The 16,300-nt window shown below is 39.8% G+C and overlaps 1 protein-coding gene and 1 long non-coding RNA gene across 13 annotated transcripts in view; one reads left to right on the forward strand and one right to left on the reverse strand.

The window, feature by feature from the left end:
* Window positions 1–16,300, forward strand: part of TCF12 (transcription factor 12) — a 173,860-nt gene that overhangs the window by 123,073 nt on the left and 34,487 nt on the right. For 3 of the 12 annotated variants that reach the window (XM_037395910.1, XM_037395911.1, XM_037395912.1), the window contains exon 1: window positions 10,127–10,266. The exons of 8 other annotated variants lie outside the window; for them this stretch is intronic. In XM_037395910.1, the coding sequence (XP_037251807.1) occupies window positions 10,198–10,266 (69 nt within the window). In that variant the 5' untranslated portion in view covers window positions 10,127–10,197. Of the gene's footprint in view, window positions 1–6,494; window positions 6,590–10,126; window positions 10,267–16,300 lie in introns of those variants that run through there. One more of the 12 variants, XM_037395913.1, reaches the window with a different exon arrangement.
* On the reverse strand, window positions 824–6,303 carry LOC119151704. Its single transcript, XR_005105514.1, has 2 exons — window positions 5,653–6,303; window positions 824–4,507 (listed from the first exon to the last, which is right to left on the reverse strand). It is a non-coding gene; the product is annotated as an uncharacterized LOC119151704 (long non-coding RNA).

Below are 16,300 nucleotides of genomic sequence, written 5' to 3' on the forward strand. Positions count from 1 at the left end.
CAGGAATATTCTTCTTCTCCCCCCCCCCCCCCCCCCCCCCCCCCCCCTTTTTTTTTTCCCCTTCAGCAGCAGCTAAAAATAGTTTGGCAATTTACATTTTTAACAGTTGCATGTTATGTAGGGTGGCTTTACAGTCTAGCTGATGATTTCTGCTAGATTAACAAAAATATATTTAAAATGTCAGAGAAGCTAAAACACATAGCAGTGCAATTTTCATGTAATTTATTACTGTAATTCTGGGCGGGTAATAAAGCTTACATTACACGTTTAATATTTAGTAGCATCAGCCAGGTAAAGAGATCGTTTTAGGGAATGAAAAATTTCTCTCATTACTCTTACTAGGCTTTAATTTTAAGAAGCAGTATTTTTCAAATTGTTTTCATTTAATTCTTCTTCTGTGAGAAGAGTGGAGACAAGAAAATGCTGATAAATTTTATTTGTATTAACATTGTACCAGTCTGCCCAATAAACTGCAGTTACTGTGAATAAACAGGTTGCGGTGCTGCAATTTTTAAGTACTGTTTCTCTGTGTTTCAGTGCTTTTCAGTCCTTAAAGTAAAATATGTTACAAAAAAAAAAAAGTTAGATGAGGTACTGTGTGTTTAGAAGATGACACAGAACTAAATTTCATTGAGCATCATAGGAAATTTAAGTCAACGATTATGCAAGTGTTGTCTTTATTTTAAATATACTTGGTAAGAAGTCAGAATGTTTTGTGGGTAAGTAAAAAATGGATTTAGCTAATAGGTAGTGCAGAGAAGTTTAATTATAATGTGGAAAGTCGCAAGAAAGATGATCCTTAACGTTATTATCCAAATCTGTATTTTTTTTTAATTTTTCAGTTTCTAAAAGATTTTCAGCAATGTTTTTGTGTTAGTATAGGGCTGCCATATCAATGGATACTCAACAGTAATTTAATTTTTTAGGTAACTGTAATTTAATAACAATCTTTTAAGCAAAAATATTTTAAAAATTAATAATCTTCCTCTAGTTGGTTTCATTTTTCTCTTGGATTTATATAGTATTTTCTGAAATTACTTCCTTTGAGGTTTATCTATCTTCATGTGTTCATATTAGGGCCTAAAGTAAAAGCAGTGCCAGAGAAATGAATTGTTCAGTTACTTTCTGGGATATAACTCAATCTGAACTTGTCCTTTTACTGTAAAAATGCAGTGCAGCAGGCAAACTCATTTTTAAGTTTTCCTGTCCTAAGTTGTTAAGCGGTGAGTCATTGCCCAAAACATTTTGAATGCTGAGATGCAAGCATTTCTGTCAAACTACAACTACTAAATGTAAAGCTTTGTGGGGAGCATCGAAAATAAAAGTATCAGTGGTTTATTTTTTCTTACTGTTGGCTCAAGCCAGGCTTGAGTGAAGAGAAAGGTTATGATGTGCCATTTATTTTACAGCAGGAGGGAAAAACACTGTTCAGGGAGTTGCATAATCCTCAGAGATTCAAAACTGTTGTATTTCTGCGAATTTTTCCATTTGTAGGAGTTACCTTAACTAAGCCAAGAAACTAATAACATCATGTGACTTGAAACCAGTTGTAACTAATCGGCAGGGCTGAGTTAGGAAGAGCGAGTGTCAGGGCTTTCGAAGGGCTGTTGGGTCTGCAGGGGGAGAAGAAAGAAAAGTAAGGCTCGGGGATACGTACGGGGGGATTGCCAAATCATTATGGATGGGCTGTGAGCAGAAACACACTATTCACATGTGTAGTCAGAAAATATTTCAAACTAATATTTATGATAAATGCCATAACCAGTAGCTATCATGAGGTCACAATTCTAAAAAAAAATTGCAGGAGTATCATCATTCTTTTGCCGTTTAATTAGTCTCCTATCAGAGGAATAACATCATGCCTGTTGACTTTTGTTAACAGAAAATCAGCTGACAGAGGCACAAATATCTGATTGTTTTCTGTGTAGTACTATTTCTAATAACCATTTTGAGTATTTTAGACTTTCGGCAGTACCTGAAGCTAACAGTTAATAGTTAACTTTACCTTGCTACTGATTTAATAAGAGATTGTCGAGTGTTTTCTAATACCAGAGATCTCTTTCTAAATTCCAACTCATCATGTTTTTCAATAAATTTGAGACAATTTATTGCTTTGTTATATCACCCTCTATATTATGTGTATAGTCCATAGGTGCTTATTTATTGCAATATCTCTTTATGAAGCAAAGCTAAAGAAAATTTGGTTTGCATGTATAGAACTACCTCCCAAACATCCAAGGCACTTTTCTTTTTGTTACCATGCTAGCCTTTTAAGACTGAGCGTGAGAAATACATTGGAAGACATGTCTCATAAAGATACCAGAAGAAAAATAATAGATCTTACTCCCTTCTGTGCCTCCCTCCTTCCTCCACCTTTCCTGAAGGGTAAAAAGAAATTATTTGAAATTGTGGAGTGAAAAGGCAATGGTCCTCTGAATGTTTATCTGAAACACAGTTTTTGAGACTTCAATGTTTAGATTGTATTAAAAATAATATAACATTCACCACGCTGAGTGCACTTTCTTTGGAGAATTATCCTCACTATTAGCAAGCTCAGTGTGTTTTGAAGTAGCCTCATGTAAAGCGACATCCTTGGAATACTGTTAGGAAGTCTGTGGCTCCCTATAAAAACTTCGGAGCATCCTGGGTAGATACTTTGTGTGATGTTGCATTTGACTTCATAGTGGGACTTCTTTTTGTAAGATCTGTTCCCACTGGCCAGAACTGGTGTCAAAACGTAAAAAGCAGCATTTAGATTGTTCAGAGCTCTTGTGAACTGACTTGCGCAGTCGAGTGGTATGTTCAACTGCCACGTGCCTTGAGCCCCTAACTCTCGCGAAGACAGCAGTAATCTGTCTGACCCTTGCCTGTGATGCTGAGCTGTGGTTTAGAAGGCAATTTTAAATAAAACTAAGCAAGTAAATCCTTATGGGTAACGCAACACAGAACTTGTGATTTCCAACTTGTGACTCAGTCTTCATCTTCCCTTCTTCTCCTTTATGCTCATTCTGTGGTCACCTGATTCAAGGGATAAAGTTTTTAGGGACTTGCTCTATACTTCTGTTTAAGCACCACGTTCATCTGTGAGCTTGAACAGAAAGCAAATATATAAAACGTTCAACCTCTAAATCATGTTACAAACCAAATGAAAAGTGTTTCTTTGAGGTGTTATATTTATTAAGAAAAAGACCTGGTCTTCTGCTTCTATTATTGTAGCTTTGTTTCAACACAGCCTTTATTTGAAATCTGTCTAAAACCAGCAGTCCTCAAACGATAGCATCCCACCCGCTCTTTGCCGCATGAGAACATCAGCTGTCATTAAACAAGTAAGCGGTCCATTGCAAAGTCCTGCTGGGAGCGTTCAGATGGAGTTCTCACTGAATGAAGGTGAAGGTACTTAAGTAACACTCTCTTAATAGCATTATTTTTTTTCAATTGTGCTCAGATCGTTTTTTCCAAACTAACTGTCCTGTCATCTGACTGTGGTGAGCTCTTGTGAGGCTGCTTAACTGCGGGCTTTTCCCTGTCAAAACCCTGCATAGACATATATGAGAGACACACAATGATGTCGAATTAATTCTCTGTGTTTGGATTTACTGGAGATAACTTTATTTTTGAGGTTTTCACAACATATGCAAAAGAGCACGTTAGATGCTTTTAAATTAGGCTGTAGCTCTGCGTAAAAGAACCTTAAATCTGTGCATAGTTTGAAAAACTTATCTGAAAAAATAACATGACTGAATTGCAGCTCGTGTAATTTAGGGGGAAATTCTACAGAATTACTGCAACTTCTGCTTTACCTCAAAGATTGTGTCCGTTACCATAAATTAGTGTGGTGTTTTATAACAATAGATAAGGATAAAAGCTTGCTTCCCCCCCCACCCCCCCCCCGACTATTTCTTAATATCTTTTGCTTGATAATACTTGTGGTTTTGGCGGGAAGACTTTTATAATCCCTGAAGTCATCTGGGAAAGCAGCAAGCAATGCCGTGTTGCTAGACTTTGACCTGCTGTTGGATGGAGATAATGTTCCCTTTCAGTTGCTTGTTCAGCCCAAATGTTTGGGCAGGTCGCTTCACCGGTGCGCGTGCTGTTTGCCAGAAATGGGCAATACAAAAATGATTGGGGTTCTTTTTATTGTGTTTTTTGTTTGTTTTTTTGGGGTTTTTTTTCCAAAAGAATGGTGAATGGTGCTGAAATTAAAGCACTGCATAACCTTTAAATGAGATGTCAGGTGAAGATGTGTATTTACATGCTCAAGTGAAGAAATTGAAATAAATTACCACTTGGTTTAGTGTCATTTTCTTATGATGTCAAGACTCATAAAATAAGTTGTACAGCCTTGGAGCTTTAGTGGCAGGATTTCATACCATTTGCAGTGATGACTGGGGTTGGTTGTTAGTGTTTTTTCTTTCCGCAGGCAGATTCCAAGCTGTGGATGCTGTGAGGATTGCTCGTTTGGCTTTTGATAACTCACTGCTTCACTTGCATTTTTCCAAGCAGCAAGCTGGGGTACAGCAGAAGAGGAAAGATGCAAGGAAATATAGACTGGGGCACAATAAGCGCGCGCTCTATGTTGATATGCAATCTTCTAAAGCTTCTCTGACACAGAAGTATTTTGTATTTTAACCAATTCAGCAAGTGTGTGTGCGCTGCTGGCTGAGGCTGGGCGCAGGTTTTGCCTCTGGAGCCACCTGCAGGGAGCTCACACAGCTGCGGCTGTAGCTGCCTGCCTTCGGTGTGGGGACACGGTGAAAAACACACCCTACTTTAGTAATGAAATAAAAGTTAAATGCTGCTAAGGTTGGACCAGCAGAGGGACCCCTTAATCACTTTTTAATTTTTCAAATAAATTTTCTTGGTCGTGGTGAGGTGATGTGGAAAGATTTGTAATTCGGGCAGTCTTCCATAAGGTTCAGTAATGCAGCCCTGCTAATTCATTTCAGGTTTTAAAATTCTTTCAAGGTCTATACACATTTTTAGATTGGGTGAGTTTGTAGCATGTTTTGGGCTTGGGTGGGGTAATTTATTGTGTCAGGATAATAAACATGTTTGCTTTTTAATGCAGATGTGGGTAGTTAAGGCCTTCATATAGAGGCTTTCACACCTAAGCGCTTAACATTGTCACCAAACTAATAAAACTCGAGTTTGAGCAATATCCTATCAAATGATTTGATAATCAAAATGTATTTGAAAGATTTTGCAACAAGTTTTAAAACCTCCTCAAACTGTTTTGTGTTTTGATTCTGAATAATGGGATATACAGCATTTCCCTCATTCTTTTCATTCTAGTAAAATATTTATGTGAAAACTTAAATATCTGAAATACTTATGTGAAAACTACTGAAAGAGAAACTTCCTAGTCGTAGTTTCACACACACCCCACCCCCATTTTATTTACCCGTATCTGTCATAGCTAACAAGTTTTTTGCAAACAAACAAAAAAAATCCCACAAACACCAAAACCCACCCAACAACAAAAAACCCCCGACTCCCCAGGCCCTCCAAAAACATTGTAATATTGCTAGGTGAAAGTAATGGATAGCAATTAATATCAATTTCATTATTACTTGTCTGTTTTCTGTCACTTCAAACTGTTCCTTATCCCTGGTTATAGTAACACAAACGTTAAATGTGAAGTTAAAGACAAACCTTTTCGAACAGGAAAACCACCAAACTGTTTTAGCTCTTGCATAGATGAAGCAGTTAATTTGCTTAAAACATCTTCCTTTGGATATTGCAGGGGTTTTGACTATCAAATTTAGTCCACTGGGTTATTTTAAATCGTCATCCATACAGTTAGTCCGCTCGGTCTCTGCTGAACAGCACACTCTAGTAGTTGGTGAATGACAGAAGGCTGTATTTTCAGGATATTAAAATAAATTAGCATTTACTTAATGAATTAACTAATTAGAGAACAGTATACTAAGCGATGCGTTTTCCCCTTAAAACAGTCAGGTTTGTTTCTTAAGGCTTGAAACCTTGTCTAGTCTTAACAGCTGCATTATGCATGATGTTCAATGCATCTTTTATCGATGAGCCGAGCTCTGGCCTTGCTATGGTTTATCATCAGCAATGCTTGGGTTTAAAGTAAGTTATATTGGGAGTGCCAAGATGCCTAGAATTTTTTTTTTTTTTCTGAATTGTTGCAAGGGAAGCAGCTCGGAGTTACTATGTATATTTTAATTAGCAACAAGTTGTTCAGTACTGGACTAATTTTTAATTAATTTGTCTTTTATCCTTTATTCCTCGTTCCTTGCCTTCATTTCAGTGGGGCGTCAGTTGAGGTCTGTCTCCTGTTCAGGTTCCAGTTTTCTTAGAACTGTTAAGAACTTAATCAGCTGTGAAACTTCTGTTTCCCTGTCAAATGTGGTTGAAATTGATAAGTTCCAACCATGGGCAGAGTGGGGAGGAGAGGCTTCTAGGGCAGTTGCCTGCACCTTATTTCCAAAGATAGGGGCTAGGTTAGCCTAGCCCCTAAGAAATTAAATGGAACTCAGCAAGAGCACTAGGATTGGTATCCCCATCAAAAGCACGTTTGGACTCTACCTCATTCCCATTTTTTCAGCGGACTTGAAGCCAACTCTCTGTGAGGAAACTCATGCTACTTGGGTTTGCACATCAAAGTTGCTTTTGTTGGTGAAAAAGGAACTTTTGTTGCACGCAATTAATTGTAAAAGTTTTTGCTGCTTGTTGTGTTTGAGTAGACCCATTTAAAAAAATAGAACTGTGATAAAAAACCACAACCTTTTTAAAGTATTTTGGTAATTCAGTCTTGTTGTGGAATATGCTTTACCAGAGCATGGCTCTTGTCTGTTGAGACAGTTACATAATTATCTCTCATATAGTGTAATTTTCAGTGATCTGGAGAAATTATGTTTATTGTTTATAAATGATGGGTTACATATGCTTATTGTGTATTTGCTTTGTGGCTCTGACAAGTTGGACAAAAATGTATTTCACATAAAAGTTGGTTTTCGGGGATAATGTAGTTCATTCACAAAATCTCTTGGTGGTAAAATGATCTTTGAAAATATTCTCCTGCAGGTAGCTTGGTTTATTATTAGGTCAGTATTTTGCTCTGCATTGGCTTTCATAATCTCTTTACATACTTAAGAAACAGGCAGTTTATTGTTTTTGACACACAGTACAGGGTCATGAGTGGAAACAATTCGGGCTACAAAGTGCATGTCAGTTCAGTGCTCCTCTGCTGACGGCATGTCTGTCTGAAATCAAGTTTAAAAAATTGGCCCTGTCTCCAGCTGACTTGTTTTGTCAGGCTGAGTCATGAGATTAACCCTTGACTTGTCACCAAGGAAAAATGGAGTAAACAACTGTACCCAGTACAGTATCGCTGATCCAGCTATGATTCATTTCACTGTAACATGATTCTCTTAAGAAAACAAATTTCGGAGCAGCTGTTGCTCGGCTTAAATGGGGATTATAAAAATTGCAACCACAAAACAAAAACTTACTTTGGACTTCAGGAGCTTTTGGAATAGTTATCTGGTAGTAGTTGCTGCAAATAGTGTTATTGGTAACAACATAGCAATTTTTTGAGCAGTCTTTCAAATTCTTCCGTTGTAGGTTTGTATTTCATCTACTCGGGTGAAAGTGAACTTCCGTGGGTTAAAGTTTGATATGCTTGATGGAATTATGGTTTGATCCTGTAAGGTGAATCGATGTAGCAAATGTCCTGTGAGAAACAATGTTTTCATTCAGTAAATGTAGAGCAGATACAGTGATAAATTTCAAATATTGTACACTTAAGATTTTATTCCTACTGATGTAACTGTGAGAGTAGGACCAGTAATTTCCTTTTCAGTAAAATGGAATTGTTATCCTTTTGATTTGTGGGGAAGTAACTCAGGAGCCAATTCATTTATTGACTCATTATGGAGGTACCAGTCTTTAAACTAGTTTGTCCACAGACAGACAGCGTTTGCTGCGTCATGACTCAGTGGTATTGAACATATTGTCGCTGTTGTCTTACCCACGTGATGGCAAACGATGTCAATTACTTCCTTGTGCTGATAAACCTTAATCAGTTATTACTAGGTAATATTTCCTATATATTTTTCATTACAATTGCTCTGTACAAATATAGGGCAGTTGTAATGCAGAGAAGCCTCCCTCCCAATGCCACATAGTGAAGTTAGCTTTTTTGGCTGTGTGTTTAAATGTGGGGGTTTTTTTCCAATTGCTTGTAATATGGATGGAATAACGCGTATTATTTGAGAGGGGGCTTGGTTGTGCTCTTCATCTCAAACACAACTATTTTGGAAACAGTATGAGTGTATGGAGGCGTAGTAGCAATTACAGCTATGTTGATGATAGTCTTTACTTTAAAAATACTTCCAGGGTAACTGGAGTCAGTTCTTTGATGATATAAAAGTTTCTGCGCTTGATTTTTCCCTACCCCCACCCGGGGAAAAAAAAAGGGTTCTTTTACTACTTCAGCTCTTGCAAGCTGAAAATGCAGTTTCCAGTGTTTAGGGGGTTTTTTCTCCCCAAGTTGTATGTTAGTCTGAATTAGTGATTTTAATCTAATGCACTATGAAAAGTAGCACATGCAAAGATCTGAAGATCTTTTAGCATATCTCATCCGTAGAGTCCTGAACATTAGTGAGAAGCTTTAAGGAATGGCATTGTTAGTTGCAAATCAAAGCTTCTTAGGGACTCTGGAGGCTGAAATAGGTCTTTGTGGTCCCTAGGGGACGAAGGAAGCCGCCAGTCACTCTGTGGGCCTGGTGATTTAATAGTCTGAAGTATAGCGATGTTCTTTTTTGCAGCTGCTGCTGCTACGCCTTTTGTATTGGAGAAGAGTTCAGTTCAGATATCATTAGCTTTACTGCATAGCTAAACAGTTCTGGACGTGCAGTTTGACTTGCAGTAAAAATGTAAGCGTCCTTTAGCTGATGGAAACTCCAGGAAGTGTTTGCAGCATGCTCTGAGCATAGGAGTCTCCTAACAGAGCATGGGAAGCTGGAGGTGTGAATCTTTTTTGTCAGTATGTGTAGATTTGGTGTGCTTATGGAGACTACTGTAGTTTCATCCTGAAATAATGGACATTCTACAGAAGACCCACTAAGATTTGTATCTGACCGCAGCACTCTACCACAGTTTGTCACTCTTGCAGATCATTTTAGTTCAGAACATGTCACCAACACACAAGGCACTTGGCATAATGAATCTGCACCTTGCTTGCTTTCCCTGTACAGTGCTGAACTGAACTTTGCCCATTTTTTTTTTTTCTTTTTCCTTATCCTGAAGTATTTTCCTGCTTTTGTCAGGAAGGGAGGCAGGGAGAATTCACAGCATTGGCAGTTGACACAGTTAAGAGGTGGAGAAATGTGGATTTGCTTTAACCTTTTTTTTTTTTTCCTGGATTGGGATCCCTGCCTGCCATCCCAGGAGCTGGGCTGGGAGCTGGCTACGGTCACGCGTGGGCGATGAGCAAGGTGCCAGTGAGCGATGCCACCGCAGAGCAAGGGGAGCAGAGAGCCTCAGTGGGTAGGGATAACGGGAACGGGCAGGGACTGGGGATGCTGTGCTGCACCACCTGCATCTCCGCGATGCCCCAGAGTTGGGGTCCCCATCTGCCATGGGCCCAGAATGGCCTTTTCTGTACAAAACCACGTTACACACTATAGCGGGAGCCCTGGCTCTCGTTTCCCCAGGGCCAACGCACCGTGCCTGCCCGATGTTAGAGGTGGATTTGGGGCGATTGCCGAAGATGAGCATGTTGATGTGATTTTTGAAATTAGGAATTTTATTTTTTTTTCAAGCCGAGCATCTCGCGGGTTTGGTGCTTCCGTGCGGGGGCCGTGCGCCCCATTGCGCCGGCGGCCGCCGAAGTTGGGGGCGAGCGGAGGCGGCGGCAGGCGGCCGTGCCCCGCCGCCACAAGTGCTCTAATTTGATTAAAACAAAAAGCAGAAGACGAAGCGGCTGCGGACGCGTCCATTCGCCGCTCCCCGGCCGCTCGGGGCCGCGCGCCCCCTCGGCGGGCGGGCTGGCGGGGCCCCGCGCGGCCCGACCCCCGCGCCGCCCCGCGATGGTTCAGTCCTGCTTTGCATAAGTCGCCTCTGAGGCGCCCCATGTGCGCGGGCGGCGCGGCGGGGCGCGCGGGCGGGCGGCCGGGTGGCTGCGGCGGGGAGAGGCGGCGCACTTCAGCCCGGCCCGCCGCCAGCCGCGCCATGTACTGCGCGTACCCCGTCCCCGGGGTGGGCAGCAACTCCCTCATGTACTACTACAACGGCAAGACGGTAAGGGCGGCCGCCTTTGTTCGGGAGCCGCCGCAAGTTGGCAGCGCCGGGGGTCCCCCCCGTGAGGCGCCCCTGGGGGCGGGGGGGGGGCGGCCTGTTCGCCGGGCCGGCGGCGGCGGGGCCCGCGGCCGCTGAGGGGAGCGGGGTGCAGCGCGGGAAGAGGGGCTCCTCAGGTAGGAGCTGAAGCACCGGCCCGGCTCCGCGGCGGCACGGGGGGCCCGGCCCGCAGCCAGGCGGCGCTCCCTGACGGGCCGGGGCAGCGGCAGCCCCCGCCCTGCCCGCTCCGCACCCGGGGCCCGCAGGGGCGCGGGGCGCTCGGCAGGCGGCAGCGAAGTTTGGGTCCCTGCGTGCTTGCGGCTTTGCCTTCGGGCTTGTTGGGTTTTTTTGGCTGGGTTTGGGTTTTTTTCTTTGTTTGTTTGTTTTTTTTATTTTTTTCCTTGCAATATCTCTCCTGTTGCGAGCGGCCTGCCGGAGCGCCCCGCGGCAGCGCTGCCCGGCGGCGGGGGCCCGAGCGCGGCGCCGCAGCCCCTGCCCGCAGCGGGCCCTGCCGCCTGCCTGGCTCCGAGAGAGGGAAAATACTCCTGCCACCGCTGGAGGAGAAGGGGGAAAAAAAGAGATTCTGAAGAAACTAAATCTCCTCTTTCTGTTTTAACTTTCTGGCAATTGAACGGGAGGCTTCAGTTTCGCGGTAGATGCAATTTTTAAGTCCGCGTGATAACATTTTTTGATTTTGGTGTGTAAAAATCAACATAGAATGGCAAATTTAACGCTGTTTTTTTCTGAGCCTGTTTACATTGTACGTGGTTTGGGCTTTCTTCTGGCACAGAAATGATACTCGGTAGGAAAAAGGGAAATGATGATACTGGATCTTTTTTATCATTTTGCGTGGTTTGGGATTTACTTATTTATTTTTTTGTTGCTGTTTTCTTATCTCGTGGGCCTTTGTGAGCTTTGTCTCCGTTAGCAAACTTTTTACCAAGATTTTTGCTCAGTGATAATTAAACTGTGGATCTTGATGTTCTTTAAAGACGCTGTTTGAGCTTCTTGAGTAAGAGAACAGATACTGGATAGGAGGTTAGGGGAATGAGTCAAGTTGCTTGGTCTCTATTTCATTTCCTTTGGTATAAATGCCAGCTGTCTTTCAAATATGAAATTATTTTTCTTTCATGTCTGTTCCTAGGCTAAAACAATCTGTTTGAAGTTTTATGTGAAGATATATATAAGACTTAAGTAAAATTAACTATACAATACCCCTGAAGCAAAGGGAATATAACTTGCATGGAGTTTTGGTTTTATTCTTTCTAGAGCACAGATCACTCTATTACAACATTTCTCTTTGTTCTTGTAGCAGGAAAAAAGGCTTTGATCTTATTAAGTATTTCCAGGCATAGAGTAGATGGAAGTGCTGGGTACTGTCGGAGAGCATGGCTTGAAAATTGATAGCATGTGCCTGTTATGGGTCAGAGGTGACCTTTATGAGCTTGAAGAGTTAGTAAATAGACGGCAAATCATATGATGATCCTATATCATGTTGCCCAAGGTTTTATTCAGTTTTTTTTTCTTTCAACATCTCACTAGTTTTAGCATTTTCTCTTCTAGGAATTCTGCTAGTTGGACTAAATTAGTAATTTAAATATACAGAAGGAAGATATGTGAAGGGTATGTGTGTGCGGTGTTGTTTTTTGTGTTACAGTTTTTGCAGCATACCTCTTGGTGTGTATGCCAAATGTATGAACCTTTCCATAATGAGAACAGTACATACCCTGATTTTGATGTCTTAGAGCTTTTATTTGTATTGTTTTGTCAGTTATAGTTGATATAATGTACCTCATTGTTTGAGTTTGAGATTTTTATTTAGACTATTGTATTAGGTTTCGGATATTGACATTCCTCGATACCTGATGTATATGAAATGTGATTTATTTATGCACAAAGCAAGTGGGAAATTACATGTAGAAAATGTGTGCATTAAACTTTTTACTAAACACATTTTGCTTTTCAACTTCTTAACATTTGAGGAAACCAGAGGAAAGCTTCATATTAAGCTGAAAAACAAGTATCTAAGCACCCCCTTAGATGGCCATGTGTGCACCGGCACGTAAATTGAAAAGACAAAAATTAATTCAGGGCATTTTACTATTAGAAGAGGTTCAACTTTTGTAACTTATGTTATTTTTAGGGAGATACTGAAAGTGAAAAGTAGTATTTTAATACAAATCCCTTGATAAGGATTAAATTTTTACCATTATGTGTCATAGATGCTATAAAAAAATGTGTATTTCAAGAAACCTCACCAAATTAAAAAACAAACCTTAATCTGTTCTGTAAAGAAAATAAATCACTTGCACTAAACTAGAATATTTATTCTGGGTTTTCTTTTTTGACTGGGGGGTGGGGTGGGTGTAGTTTTGTTCTTGTCCTTCACCTGTTGATATATAAGAAAAAATGTCAGTTCTGGAAAGCTTACAAGATTTTAATATAGTACTTATTGAATTTTTTTTAAAAAAAATGCAGTTAAAAATTGCAGCTCTCTAAAGCTTTTATCTCCTGTTTCATTCATGAGCTATGCAACAGACCCCAAAAAAATCAAAACACCTAACCCCCATTAAAAAAAAAAAAGCTGCAGTAGGGTTTAGGTAGAAATAATAGCACAAATTAAAATAATATTTTTTTTTAACAAATAATTGAGCAAACTTCTTCATTCACTGGGGCATTTTCATTTAAATTTTCTCAAACGCAATAGCACCAAAATAATATTTAAGTAATAGATGTTTTATCTTTTTTATGCATAAAGTACAGACTTCAAAGATTCCCACTTTTTTCGGTTCACCTACAAGTTTAGAAATAAATAGATTTTCTAAATGTACTATAGAATTATTTCTATATAGTTTGCCGTAATGTGTCAGTTATCGCCAAAATAAGTGATTTAAAGGAACAATGCTGATCAATTTTATTTTATAGCACCTATGACTGCTGCTTTGTATGAGAATAGATCTGTGGATATATTACACATTATTCTTGTATTATGCACATTGTATGGGTTAATTTGATATACCAGCCTATGAGTGTTTTTTTGAATAATTTTTTTTTCCTCAGCATAGGCTGAGATTTATGAACCCTTTTCTAAAGTGGCATTACTGCACCTTTCCACAGTAGGCTTCTACAGTGTGTATTTTAAACTCAGGGGAAAAAATCAACATGTATATATTTTGTATCGTACATAGTGCTTTGTGACTGGGTGTTTTGTGTTGTTTTTTTTTTTTTGTAGACTAGTTTATATTGGGGTTTTTTGAGAAAATGTTTTTTTCTTGAGAATTTTGAGTGTAAAAGACTTATAAATGCATTCCTCTGTGTGCATATATACATATGGGTATGTGTGTATAGAGGAATAAATACGCACAGGTGTGAGTATACATGTGTATATTTGGGTATTTATTTTAGTGGAGAAAATGCCTGCCTTGCAGCCTTCACTTTCATAGTTACAGCAGAGAGAAACATGTTAATAATATTGTATGATGCTTAGAAGACGTGACAGCAGGCCTTTCTGTAGCTGTTATGCAATAAATAATGTACCAAGTCTTTTAACCTCAATGTAAAATGCTTTCAATTTGTAAATTTTGGAGCAAGCAGGTGCTAAAAAGAACAATTCAATTCTGCTTTTATTAGTATTGGGCCAGTTAGTATACAGGGAGAAAAGTACAATTAAAGCTGTTCTGTACCATATGCTGCCCACAGCAACTTAGACAAGGTCAAAGCTAACATTTGTAAGTCAGGACAAATATAAGATCATCTGGAAAATCTCTAGGGGTACACGGCTGTGGACATTGAATAAAGAGAGATAGTAAACACTGGTCAGCTGGATTTTCCGCTCTCCCCCCACCCCCGGTTCCTTTCCCTTCTCTTTTCCCCTCCCCATCCCACTAAAAAAAGCGATGAGCTACAATGCATCAGCCCAAGAGAGTTTCCTCTGCTCCACTCCATTGGGTTGAACTGCCAGTCTACTGAGCAGTGGTCCCCTGCCAGAAGGGTGTCTTGTCTGCAACAAGCTTTATTGATGCTTTAAAGTGAAGGTTACATCCGTTTCCCTGGGCAAATGAAAGCAGCCAGGGATGGGATCAGGTGCTGTATTGGATGGATCTATATTTCTCAAAATGTGAGCACCAAAGAGTAACACACCCTCATTTGCTTTCATAATCATGTGCATGTTGAAGTCCATTTGCAGAAATAATCTGTGTCGGAGGTATAGAAACTTGAGAGTACTAGTGAGTTCAGAGAAGAGAGAAGCAAATGCAAAAGATAGTGTTCTGTCTGCTGCTCACCTTCCTGTGGTCAATACTTGTGATGGGGATTCCAGCCACAGCTAGAGTGGCCTTCTGAAACACAGGGGACAGGCTAAAAAGCAGGATAATTAGTTGCAGTTTGTCCATTTTTTTTTTCTTCCTTAAAATCTGAATTTAATCCGGAATTTTTGAAGACTTAGTTGGATGCATCCTTTAGTAACAGTGTAGTTTAACAAGTGTGGGGAAGAGATTTTACTTAGCAGCAAAATAAAAAAGTATCTTCAAGCACTCTATATTTTTGTTAGGGCAGTGTGTCTGCTGCCTTACCTTCTTTTTCCTCCCCTCTCTGCTTCACGCTACAATTTAAAAAATGAAGTAAAATCAAAAGAAAGGAGCAAAAGGTTTCTATATACTGAATTTGGCATTTTTGGTAAGTTTGCCTATTGGGTTTTAACATGACTTTAAAATTGTCATTTACTGGGGAAGAAGCTAGGAAGTATTGCTGCTGTGTATCATTGCAGTGGGATTCTGCATTTCAAAAATACCCAAATAGGCATGTATAGCATGCCTAAACTGCATAAACATTTATTTAAGATGGAATTGGTTTAGCTACTTCAAGGAATTTGAATTTTATACCTTCCCTAAAAATTGTCGTTGGATTTGCAGACAAGACTGATGCTCTGTTCTCCTAAAGGAGTGTTTTATTTTCGTTCTGGGTGCTGAGAAGAATTTTTAAAATGTATGAACCTTTACACCTGGTATTGGAAACAAAAAGAATGCCTGAGGATATGGTATCCTGATCTTGTATACTAGGGCTTTTCACTTTACCATTTTGCTTAAATATCAGCTGAACAAGAAATTAGGGTGAGTTGGGGTTTTTGGGGTTGTATTTTGTTTTTTTGGCAGCTTCTGTTTTGCTGTAAAGAGGAACACGGAAAACTGTAGTTACTATTCTTCATTCCTGAAGTTTTAGTGCATGATTTTGTCAGAGATATAATAAACATGAAAACAAGATTCCTTTTCCCAGAGCAGCCTTTCAGCAGAATTAGCTTTTGCCGCAAAACCTGCAGATAATACACTGTAAAATTTTGCCACATGTACAAATCATTCATCAGTGCGCACTTGCTTTTAGTGCATGACTGATGCTGATGGAATGTAGATAGGCTACTTAGCAGAGTTTACAAGCTACAGAATAGGTTATCCATCTCTGCTGGTTTCAAAAAAAAAAATCTCTTGTCTCCAGCAGCTTGATAAATATTTTCCTGAACTTCTAAGAATTGTTAATAACTAGGCTTAAATGAGTAACATAATTCATAATTCCACAAACAGTATGCGTGGTGGGAGCCTTGGTCTTGAGATAGCGTGAGCTCATCAGAAGTAAGGATTGGTTGCTTCATTGCTATTTTTTAATCTGCTTTTAACATTAATCTTAAACATTGATAAATATTTAAGAATTTGAAACAGGTTACAGGAAAACTGCCTGAGAGGAAGTATTGCCAGCAGGAGGACTCTTAAGTGTTATATTTATTAAATGCATTAATAGAATGAGACTTGGAAGTTTTACTTAGAATAAAATTTGGTAAACGCAGGTCTTTAAATTAATGTTCATGTTGTTGGCACCTGTATGAGTAAACACACTGTGTAATCCTTTGATATGCCATAGATATATTAGGTCTGTGTAACTTTCATGATAGTGCTTATTAGGTATGTTAATCACCAGGGCAGGTTTCAGAATTGGATGATGTGTTTGTTTT

This window comes from Falco rusticolus, chromosome 7 (assembly GCF_015220075.1).
Source record: "Falco rusticolus isolate bFalRus1 chromosome 7, bFalRus1.pri, whole genome shotgun sequence".
NCBI lineage: Eukaryota > Metazoa > Chordata > Aves > Falconiformes > Falconidae > Falco > Falco rusticolus.